The sequence below is a fragment of the Cucurbita pepo genome, chromosome LG11 (assembly GCF_002806865.2).
Source record: "Cucurbita pepo subsp. pepo cultivar mu-cu-16 chromosome LG11, ASM280686v2, whole genome shotgun sequence".
Taxonomy (NCBI): domain Eukaryota; kingdom Viridiplantae; phylum Streptophyta; class Magnoliopsida; order Cucurbitales; family Cucurbitaceae; genus Cucurbita; species Cucurbita pepo.
In genome coordinates this window covers 9,270,377-9,281,074 of record NC_036648.1, presented here as the reverse complement: position 1 = coordinate 9,281,074, position 10,698 = coordinate 9,270,377, and the positions used below count along the sequence as shown (strand labels likewise).

Sequence of the window (10,698 nt, the reverse complement as noted above, 5' to 3'; positions counted from 1 at the left end):
TTTTTTTTTTTTTTTTTTTTGGGTAAAGAAATTGTGATAAAACAAGCACAATTTTCAACATTGGTAAATGAATGAAGTTCAAAATATATCTTCTTACTATGAAAAGGGCCTAAAAAATGAAATGTTAGATTAGCTTCAAGTCAATACAACTAGAAAGAATGTACATATCAAATGCTCAAACCCCAAGGTTAAAAAAAAAAAATATATATATATATATATATATATATATATATAAAATAAAATAATAAAAAAAAAAAAACTACTATTTCCTTCGCTAGAAGGAAGTCCTACAAAAGAATAGGTTAATAGAATCCTACATGGGTCTGAATTTTTACATTGGGTGAAACTTCAAAATATCACACTATATCCCTTCTTTTTAGCTTCTCCCTTTTTACCTTTTCTTACCTCTCCTTTTTTACCTCTCTCCTTCAGTTTCTACCTTTTGATTAATGGCGAGCTGTTGGACTTCTTAAAGCACTTAAATTCTCAAGCTTCTCTAAGTAAGACAATTTTTTTGGTTTTACAACATCAGCAGCTTTGCTCATAAGGGTCACGTCTTCTTTACAGCAACTCTCCTTAGTGGACAATGATTCTGTATTAAGTTTATCATTGTCATCGTCCCAACCCATGAAATCTGAGAGTGTCTTTGAAGGTGGGGAGCCATTGGGACTCAGCTGCTTCTCTGTATCCACAGAAACATTCTCAAACGACTGCTCGATCAACAATTCTCGAGCAACAGTGTCTGCATAAAGTACATCCTCAATCCTGGACATGATATTAAAAGCCAAGCTTTCTATCACCCTTGAATAGCTTTCTAGGATTGCTTGTCCTACATCCTGTGAACAATCACCAAAGATGAAGATCAATGGATTGCTGATGTTTCAACATTTCAGCAAAAGCAAAGCTAAAGTACGAAAATATCTTCGAACTTTGCCCTTTTTAAGAAAGATACTCCTCTTCGATGAACATTTGAAACTATCCTTGAAATAGAAATTAGATAGGATATTGGACAAAGATTAGGACCTGGAACCCGAACTCCGGCACATTGTTCCAGGGTAAAGTTTCTACTTCACAGGTAGTTTTGAAAGAAAGGGCAAAGTTCAAGGGCTTTTTAGCCGAGACAGTTATCGAAGCGTTGATTTTTACCTTGTTATGTTGGATTTTGGATACATCAAGAGCAGATTGAGAAATCCCTGGAAATCTTTGTTTAATTAAGAACAAGATGCTTTCAACTCTCTCTTCAAAAATCTCTCTTTTCTCAAAGCTCACTGCTGAACCCCATGTGGACTTTCCATCCTTTTGATGCATCTTCCTCGTCCATATCACAATTGAGGCCTCAATCCTGTTCTTAAGATCAATCACTTTGTATTCTGTTGACAAGTCCATTGATTTTAGGAATTCCTCTGGATTAAAATAATCATCTGTTATGCTCCTGTAGATTGCATCTCCCAAGCTTGTTTTCCCATTCTACAAAAGACACTCAAAATTCAAGTTCAGCTCAAGTTTCAAATTTCATATAACCAATCATCCTAAGCTAAGAAGCACGGATACGGACATGAGACACAGATACGACACAACCCAAACACAGTGAAATGTCATTTCTTGAAAATCTAGGTCACGAACACAACATTTACTATATCATTCCTAAAAACATGATAGATTTATATGCTAACACATGAGTTTGATTTATGCTTGCTAAATTAGTGTCCGATATATGCCTAACAAGTATCTTATACATATTAGACACGGTCGTGTTAACCGACCTAAACTGACCTAAACTGACCATACTTCTTAGATCACAAGTTTTTTCTCTTACCTTTGGGAGAGACTCAATGTAGCTTTCTGGTACTTCCATTTCTGTCAAGACCTGAGCATTTATGGCCATGGCTGCTTTTAGAATTTGGTTCACAGATTCCTTCTGAAACAGCAGCCATTTCCGAGTAACTTCGGATAGCCCGTTCGGAGGTACCTTAACTGCTGGTAGCCACCATTTGTCTCCATCCCTGTGTGTATAATCTGTAATAGATTCATCATCTCTTGATACATACCAAAATTCATCTAGTTTACCAAATTGATCCAGGTAACCCTGCCAATGATATTCAAGTGAGAACTGGAGGTAAGGATGATAAACCTTAAGGTCCTTGGGAAAATGTGGACCTCTTAGATGGGTGAGATACTTACAATTAACATGGCATCTAGTTTTCTAAGTGCTGGAATGTTCATGAGCAAATCATTCCTTTGTAAAGTCACCATGATCTATAAGAAAAACAAACAATTCTTTAGAACACAAGGGGAGGAACGAGGGAAGGGAACCATGTATATTCCCTCGACCAAGAGGTCAAATGTTTGAATTCCCGCTTCCACGTGTTGAACTCAAAAAATTGGAAAGAAAAAGGAGTTTAGGGAGAGAAGGAGGACCTCCATGTCTATTCCAGCTTTTGTCCTTTGTTTTGAAGGGACAAATTCAACAATGTGATCGGTTACAGATAAAAACCATTCTATTTCTCTTCTCCATCTCGTTTTCTTCTCCGAAGATAACGACTCGAGCTTCTGCTCCCCAAAAGTAGATGCTACAATGTTTTTTCATAGTGATACAAATTAGATTCTAGCTCAATTGGTTAAGACATATCATCGACCGAAATGTCTGACATTCAAATTATCCCTTTAACATATTGTTGAACTCGAAGAAAATGTAAACCGGATCTAAATATGGCATGATGTTCTAGAAAAGACAGATACAAGGAGGGAAAAAAAAAGGATACCTGCTAGGTTTGTTATAGAATTAGACAAAGCCAGGGCAGAAGAAACACCCTTTCCACCTCCAGACATATCCTCACCCAAAAGCAATTTAGCAAACTTTGCTATCATCAATTCCAAATCTGAACCAAAAAATTCATATGAGTGACCAAAGTGGTGAGAAGATAAGAAACTCTCAAGCTAACTTAGATTAGTGCAACAATTTCTACTCTAATGTCGTTTTTCTCTGCAATTTGATGAAATCGATACAACTCGACCGATACAACCCGACGAGTAAAGAGGTAAAAACATCATAATTTTACCAGAGGTAGGTTGACATCGTAGACCTCTTGCTCTGATACCATGTCCGTCGAAACACGAAACCGGGCCTTTATTGTCACTCAATGACCATCCAATTCTTTGGGATTCTGAAGAATCTCTTGAACCATGACCCTCTTGTCCACTCTCTAAAATCAAACTATGGGTTTTTCTTCCAGGAAGCTCCACGGTTCTCTTGAATTGGAATGATCTTGATTGCTGAACGCTTTGCTGAACCAGAGCTCTAACCATTTTGAATCCAATCTTTCTTCAACAACAACAAATTTTTTGTAATGAATTGAAGCAATCAAGAAATGGGTACTTTTTTCCTTTGAATTTCGAGGTTTTTGGGGTCTGGGTTTAGAGAAAATATTGCAGTTTTTTTCTTTTTTTTGTTTTTTTTTTTTGGTGTTCTTTGGTGCAATAGATTGTGGTGTGAATGTGTAAGAAAGAAATAGTTGAAGGGTTTAAGTGGAAAAAGTGTTTGCAATAAAGGCTGCAAATTTAGTTGAGTTTCTCTTTTAATTCAATGGTTGAGAGATCAATGCTTGGCAACAAACTAGGGAGAGACATACAAGCACAACTACCACCTTCTCTCTCTCTCTCTCCTTCTTTCTCTCTCTAAGTCAATTAGAGATTGGTTTTCTTTTTAGTGGCTACTTTTTATCCGTTTTCTATCGTTAAAAAATTAGAAGTCATTTGATGTCAACCGAGAGCTAACATTCTAACCGTAGCGTGAATGGTTCGACATAAATATCTCTCTTTTTGAGTTCTAGTTTAGAATTTCGGTCTCTTGTTTGTAATGTTATATTACAAAAATAAATGTCGAATATAATATGTTTATTTTAAGGTAATATATTAAAATTTTGTTTTTTTTTTTTAAATTTATTAGGAAAAAAATTCATTAAATCTTTTACGGTCATGGTTTGTCAACAAGTAAATACATATATGCATATAGGAAGTCACAAATTCTGCTGCCTACGTCGTTTGGAGAAATTAATTAGAGTTTTATTTAGTATTAATTAGGGAATAATTTTTGGAGTTTTTTTTAGAAAAAAAAGAAACCCACTTTCTGTTATTTAAAGAAAACATAAAAAAAACATATTTTTGGTAATAAATTAAGAAAAAAAAAAAAACATGTTTCAAGAATTACTAAAATGCCCTTCGACCTCCACAAATTTGATCCTTAAGTTTTAGGGCAAAGATGGTCCTTTTAGCCCAAGTTTCTGGACCCAAGCCCGAAATGAAAGATGGACCAACAAAAATATGGCCCAAGTAGCCTAATTTTGTTAATTGAAGCCCAGGACNACATAAAAAAACATATTTTTGGTAATAAATTAAGAAAAAAAAACATTTAGTTTATTTAGTTATGGGTAGTTTTTAGAATTACTAAAATGCCCTTCGACCTCCACAAATTTGATCCTTAAGGTTAAGGGCAAAGATGGTCTTTTTAGCCCAAGTTTCTGGACCCAAGCCCGAAATGAAAGATGGACCAACAAAAGTATGGCCCAAGTAGCCTAATTTTGTTAATTGAAGCCCAGGACGAAAAATGGACCAAAAAAGGCCCAAGTTGGCCCAAGTAGGAAAGGAGATGGGCCAAGTTGGGAACCCCTGGTGTGGCCCAAGAATTTCACATAGTAGTTTTTTTTTTAACAACAAGATAAAATAAATAGCTAATTTTAATAGCTAAATTAATAAAACTACCCTCTCTAAAAAATAACTCAAAATTTTTAAAATTTTCAATAATGTCCCTAATTTTTTTTTTTTTTTTAAAAAAATACTAAAACGAACAAAATGACAATGTAAAATTGAGATCTCCAACTTGAATTCAAAATATGAATATATTTAAATTNAATAACTCAAAATTTTTAAAATTTTCAATAATGTCCCTAATTTATTTTATTTTTTTTATAAAAAAACTCTAAAAAAAATACTAAAACGAACAAAATGACAATGTAAAATTGAGATCTCCAACTTGAATTCAAAATATGAATATATTTAAATTTAAATTTTTAAATCATAAAAAGAAATACGATCATTAAATTTGATTCCAAACGTTCATTTTTTTAATAAATTTCAAATTTTATTTGAAAAAACTGAGGAAAAAAAAAAAAAAAAGNCTCTCTATATCGTGTTTTGTTCAACAGATCCGTGAAACGGGTAATTATCTTTACCGTTCCTCTAAGTTTTAGAGAGATACCCATAAAAAATTAGAACTAATTGTAATATTTTTCTTCATGTTTAAGATTTCAAACTAGCTTTCTAATAAACCCTATGAAAACCTAACTCTAAGAACAAAGATTAAAGAAGGAATGATTCTCTTTAATTCAATATGCACATGAATCATTAATTGGGAGAGAATTACACATTGCTGGAATGAGAGCAAACCATGAAATTATTGGTTTTCTATTTGGAGATCCCTAAAGTAGTTGTTGGCTACAAATGGCCCAAACATTCCAAGGCAGATATGAAAGAAACAGTAATGTAATGAATAAATTCAACTAACCTCAGTTGAAGGCAGTTTCCCTTGTGTGAAGCTTCAGCTTTTTCATGCTTTTACTCATAACAGGGCTTGCTTCAACAGTACTCTTGAAATGGCTACGACCCAAATCAAGAGCAGCCATTAATGGCACTATCATGTTTCTCTAAGAATCCTCAGAAAACTAAGAGAAAAAAGCATCAAAACTTACTGTTCTTTCTTTCTCCATATGTCAAAGCCTGCAACTGTTCTGCTCGGGTTCGATTCGCTTCTTCCGGTTCGACGCTCTGAAACTTCTTTGTGATGTTGGTCAGTCTTTGTTTATTGCCTTTTCCTCTTCTTTCTAATGCCTTCAATTGAGTCTACTCATCCATCAGCTCCTCTCTCTATCGGTGCGGTTTTACGAAGCATCTAAGCACAGTTCACTCGCGTTGATCAATCAAGAGCTTTGCAGCCACTCCTTATCCTTAAGGTACCGCTTTTCAGCTTCTTTTCTTCTTTATTTTGGTTCAACACTTCTGCTTCATTTTCCTGGATTTTTCCTATGTACAGAGGCAAACAGGTTAAAACTTTCTCACAGAGCCTGAAATTACTATTATGGTATCCAAAACCATGCAAGAGTTATGTGTAGGAGTTCTTGGAAATGGTTCGTGGGATATCAGTAATGTTAGCATCTGAGTCCGCTTTGCAATGTACATGCGATCTCAATCAATAAGATATGCCTCAGGACAAGCTAAGATCAAGAATTTACAACTCGTTTCTAACTTGTAATGATCCAAAAGGCATAGTTGATAAGAACACTGTCAGGAGAAGGAAAGTTGCTTCATCAAAAATGGAGAAGCCGATCAAAAGTCGGACAGCTAGGAAGAACTTTTACGAATTTTCGGACTGTAAGTTACGAAGACAGCAAACAACCATCAAAGAAGTAGGAGATGAGTTCAGTAGTTCATCCTCATCTCAACTCATGGAAGTGTCGAGAGGAACTCAGAAGCTGAATCGGACAATTGATCGGTGGTCTAACGAGACGAAATGTGATGGACAGTCTGACCAAATTGCAAGAGATTTATTTGAAGGAGCTCTTGATTTGCAGCAGTCCTTGGTTATTCTAGGGAAACTGCAGGAAGCTTCAAGGTATATGACTCAGGAGAAGAAAAATGAACGGATAGAAAGAAGAACAACTGGCCGGAACGAATTTCAAAAACCCCAGCTTTCGGCTGATTGTTCTTATGGAGATGGAGCTGAGGAACTGAAGAAGATGATCCGAGATCGCCTTGCAAGACAACTCGTGTTTCCAAATACAACAAACAAGGCTGAAAGAATCAGTTTTCCTGAAAGTAGTATGGAAAACTCATCTTCAGATCTTGCATCCACAAGCTCTAGCCAATCTTCAATGGTGTACAACACTGCTCCAAACCCAGCAAAGAACGTTAATACCAAAAATTTGATTGCAAAGCTAATGGGTCTAGAACCTCAATCAAAGCAAATGCATGAAAATCCACACAAACAGTTTCTTGATGAGAAAATTTCAGATCGCCAGAGGCCTAAGTTTAGCATGGAGATGGCTGAGACAAAGAAACTGAAGTCAAATCTTGACACCCAACAATTCAAAGGCATTCTTAAGCATCTTACAAAGGAAGCGAGTGACCATTTCAATAATTCAAGCTACAGCCATTCAGGAGAAGAGTTAACCCATACTGCTCCACCAATTGTACTTCTACAACCTATGCGTGTTGCACAGGTTGAATCGGTGGAACGCCAAGCACACGTATTCGAGGAAGATGCAGCATTGAANATCCATACTGCTCCACCAATTGTACTTCTACAACCTATGCGTGTTGCACAGGTTGAATCGGAGGAACGCCAAGCACACGTATTCGAGGAAGATGCAGCATTGAACAAGAAAAAGTTCATGAAACTGAAGATGAAAGAAAAGTATCATCAGCAAAAGAATGACAATAAAGTAAAAGCTTTACGTTCCAAAAAAGTGCTTGGGTCAATAGGGGCAGAAGAGACTGCAATCTCAAGGATTTATCACAGAAAAGAAGCTGAAAACACAAAAGAAGATAATTGGCAACCAAAAGAGTGTGTGGATGTTACCAAGCCCAAAAAAAGGNAGAAGCTTTACGTTCCAAAAAAGTGCTTGGGTCAATAGGGGCTGAAGAGACTGCAATCTCAAGGATTTATCACAGAAAAGAAGCTGAAAACACAAAAGAAGATAATTGGCAACCAAAAGAGTGTGTGGATGTTACCAAGCCCAAAAAAAGGATTCCATATATTCCATTCAATCAAAATCTCCAGAGGAAAGAAGAAACTGATACGAAAATTCTAGAATCACAGAAAGAGATTGTAGAGAGAAAAAATCCACTCTCACAAGCTAAGATTGTGCCAAAATTTCAAGAACAAATGCAGGGATCCCTTAGCAANAGAATTCTAGAATCACAGAAAGAGATTGTAGAGAGAAAAAATCCACTTTCACAAGCTAAGAGTGTGCCAAAATTTCAAGAACAAATGCAGGGATCCCTTAGCAAACATCAATGGAAACCAAATGTCATAGGGGAACCTATCCCTCAGGACTCTACTCCTACATCGGACACTGCCCCCGAGCGCAGCCCATTGAGCACGAATCAAGCAATTGCAGAAAAGGTCATCAATGAGGTTTCAATAGAGAAACCAGGGGTAAGTCCAACTTTCTTATATTCCCATATGCATTAACATGTCATTTTATTTCCAGTCATTGTTTGTGAAGAACATACTGAGGCATGAATGCTGAAATTGATTAGTTACAAGCTCTGAAAATTTGATTGGAGATGGGGAAGATAATTTTGGCCTGTGAAAAGAATCAAAACTAAAACAAAATCTTTCTGCAGGCCATGAAATTTGGAGGCAAAAGCGACGTTAAGAAGCCCGATCGAACATATTCTCCAGCCTCTTCGTTAAATATGAAGGAAAAAGCTGGAAGCTCCAGACATCAAACATGTGGTAAATCTCCTAACTAATATAACTAGAACAGATAGAGTAGAACACTGATTGTTTACTATGCTCATAATCTCAGAATAAGATCTCGTAATCTTAGAGTCTTACAAAATTTAATTTGCTTACATTTGCATTTTCGATATGAAAAGTTTTGGTTTCAATTTGATCCAAGAGTATCAACAATTACAGTAACAGATAAATGTCACAAGTAGCAATTGGTTTATTATTTTAGTAAAGAATAGAGGGAATAAAGTTTCTAATAATGATGTTTCCAGACAGCATAACACAATTGAGGCCTAAAACGAGAGTGATAAAGTTGCTCGAGTTCTATCTCTTGGATGATGAAAGTCTCACGTCGGCTAATTTAGGGAATGATCATGGGTTTATAATCAAGAAATACTATCTCCATTAGTGTGAGACTTTTTGGGGAAGCCCAAAGCAAAGCCATGAGAGCTTATGCTCAAAGTGGATAATATCATACCATTGTGGAGAGTTGTGTTCATCTAATATGGTATCATAATCATGCCCTAAAACTTAGTCGTGCCAATAGATTGGTAAATCCTCAAATGTCGAACAAAGGGGACTCCAAAAGAAAATGAGTCAACCCTCCTCGAAGGCATAGTAAAAAATGACAAAGGGGACTCCAAAGCGTACTTTGTTCAAAGGGAGGTGTTGGATGATGAAAGTCCCACATCGGCTAATTTAGGGAATGATCATCGACTAATATATAGTCAAGGAATACTATCACCATTGGTGTGAGGCATTTTGGGGAAGCCTAAAGCAAAATCATGGGGTCAATATCATACCATTGTGTAGAATCGTGTTCATCCAACACTATCTAGAAGCTGTTCTTCTGCCTAATCTCAGTGTCTGACACAAAAGTTTACTTTACGCATGCTTTAGTTGTTAAGATCAAGATGTTCATGAGTTATTTTCCCCAAATTACAGACTACTGCAGCGAAAGCCAGAGTTCTCTCAGTCACTCATGCCGCACACCAGAAAGCTTTAAGTACATAGAACATGAATTGTCAGTTATCAAACCTGTAACTATCTCGAAAGTTCCGATTTCGATCAATCTGCCGCCTTCCAGTCACACAAATGAACTCCTCCATCTGAATGCGAATGGTAACAAACATTCTGCATCGATTTTGCAACCATAAACTTACTTCGATTAGTTTCACTTCATCTGACCAAACGATTCGAAGAAGATTAACCGGTTGTTTGCTTACATAAACACAGGAAATTCGAGAGTATGGAACTCACCGGAGAAATCGCCGCCGAATGCCTATGACGGCATGGAATCTTTGAGAAATTACAGAAAAATTAATCAAGCAACAAATGGAGTTTTTGGTTTAAGCTGGCGATGGCCGATCCGAGAATCGATGAAGGAAGCAGATGAAGTTGTGGAAGATCTGGAGAAGAGAATTTTAGTTGGATTGATTCAGGAGGCCTTCGCCTGAATCTTTGTTTGCTCTTCATCTTCCGCTGTTCTTCTTTCTTCTTTTTTTTTTTTTTTTTTTTTAGATATTTTATCAAATTTGATAATAAAATATAGGTTTAAATTATTCTTCCCTCAAATCTAATTTTCCCATTTTGAACTATTAATATTTATTTTAGGTTTAAAAATATGCTTAAATTTTTATACTTATTTTATTTTTGTCCGGTCTTTATATGTATTTCGTTTAGGCTCGATTTTGTAGTACTTCTTGAGCTAAACAGTTCTACAGAAACCCTGAATCGGTATCCCGAGAATTATCTAAAAAGAGTCATTTACGACTCTCTCGTGCATAACGACCTCTTCCTCAATTATTTTTAGAATGACATAAATACACTATAAAATAAAGACTTGCCCGAGTAGAATAACGAGCTAGTCTTCAAATTTATCACGAACATTTTGTTGTCATGGTAGATTATGCTTCTTTGTCTCTATCCTTAAACGCCCCAAAAAAACCATTAGTTATGTTTTGTAGGAAACCTATTATATATTCTGTCCCTAACCTATTTAGTTATATCGTGGGATGAAATATTCAAAATTCTGACCTTTCGATCGATGATACACGTTTGATATCAGTTAAGTCATACTCGTGCTAGCTATCCCAATTCACTCCCTGTTCCAAACCCAAATATCATTTTCTCGAGCTCTCGAGGGGTATTTTGTAATGTAAAGCTAGTCTAAAGTCGATTTAATATCA

General features: G+C 36.0%; 3 protein-coding genes and 1 long non-coding RNA gene across 4 annotated transcripts in view; 2 read left to right on the top strand and 2 right to left on the bottom strand.

The window, feature by feature from the left end:
* LOC111806185 overlaps positions 1-3,327 on the top strand; it is a 10,913-nt gene extending 7,586 nt beyond the window's left edge. Inside the window, exon 4 of the mRNA XM_023691563.1 lies at positions 3,234-3,327. The gene's annotated coding sequence lies outside the window, so the exon portion shown is untranslated. The remainder of the gene's footprint in view (positions 1-3,233) is intronic.
* On the bottom strand, positions 274-4,027 carry LOC111806184 (rho guanine nucleotide exchange factor 8-like). The gene is made up of 7 exons (XM_023691561.1): positions 3,060-4,027; positions 2,763-2,879; positions 2,419-2,570; positions 2,182-2,256; positions 1,817-2,086; positions 1,147-1,467; positions 274-836 (listed from the first exon to the last, which is right to left on the bottom strand). Exons 1-7 carry the CDS (start codon positions 3,304-3,306, stop codon positions 447-449), a joined length of 1,572 nt encoding a protein of 523 aa, XP_023547329.1. The 5' UTR covers positions 3,307-4,027; the 3' UTR covers positions 274-446.
* A 1,332-nt stretch (positions 4,028-5,359) lies between these two features.
* Positions 5,360-9,859, bottom strand: LOC111805939. Its single transcript, XR_002816721.1, has 3 exons — positions 9,770-9,859; positions 9,548-9,643; positions 5,360-6,075 (listed from the first exon to the last, which is right to left on the bottom strand). It is a non-coding gene; the product is annotated as an uncharacterized LOC111805939 (long non-coding RNA).
* LOC111805938 lies at positions 5,754-10,091 on the top strand. Its single transcript, XM_023691238.1, has 9 exons — positions 5,754-5,842; positions 5,911-6,005; positions 6,086-7,220; positions 7,326-7,630; positions 7,783-7,852; positions 7,958-8,209; positions 8,401-8,512; positions 9,455-9,631; positions 9,746-10,091. Exons 3-9 carry the CDS (start codon positions 6,252-6,254, stop codon positions 9,964-9,966), a joined length of 2,106 nt encoding a protein of 701 aa, XP_023547006.1. The 5' UTR covers positions 5,754-5,842; positions 5,911-6,005; positions 6,086-6,251; the 3' UTR covers positions 9,967-10,091.
* Positions 10,092-10,698: the final 607 nt, after the last annotated feature.

Bases quoted from the DNA above. Each gene is read 5' to 3' on its own strand.
- LOC111806184 (XM_023691561.1), bottom strand. From the start codon at position 3,306: ATGGTTAGAGCTCTGGTTCAGCAAAGCGTTCAGCAATCAAGATCATTC. The intron at 2,880-3,059 runs GTAAAATTATGA...TTTTTGGTTCAG, and splicing joins ACGATGTCAACCTACCTCTG to ATTTGGAATTGATGATAGCA. The intron at 837-1,146 runs GTAAAAATCAAC...GATTGTTCACAG, and splicing joins CCAAAATCCAACATAACAAG to GATGTAGGACAAGCAATCCT.
- LOC111805938 (XM_023691238.1), top strand. From the start codon at position 6,252: ATGCCTCAGGACAAGCTAAGATCAAGAATTTACAACTCGTTTCTAACT. The intron at 7,631-7,782 runs CAAGCCCAAAAA...TGTGGATGTTAC, and splicing joins AAAGAGTGTGTGGATGTTAC to CAAGCCCAAAAAAAGGATTC. The intron at 8,210-8,400 runs GTAAGTCCAACT...ATCTTTCTGCAG, and splicing joins TTTCAATAGAGAAACCAGGG to GCCATGAAATTTGGAGGCAA.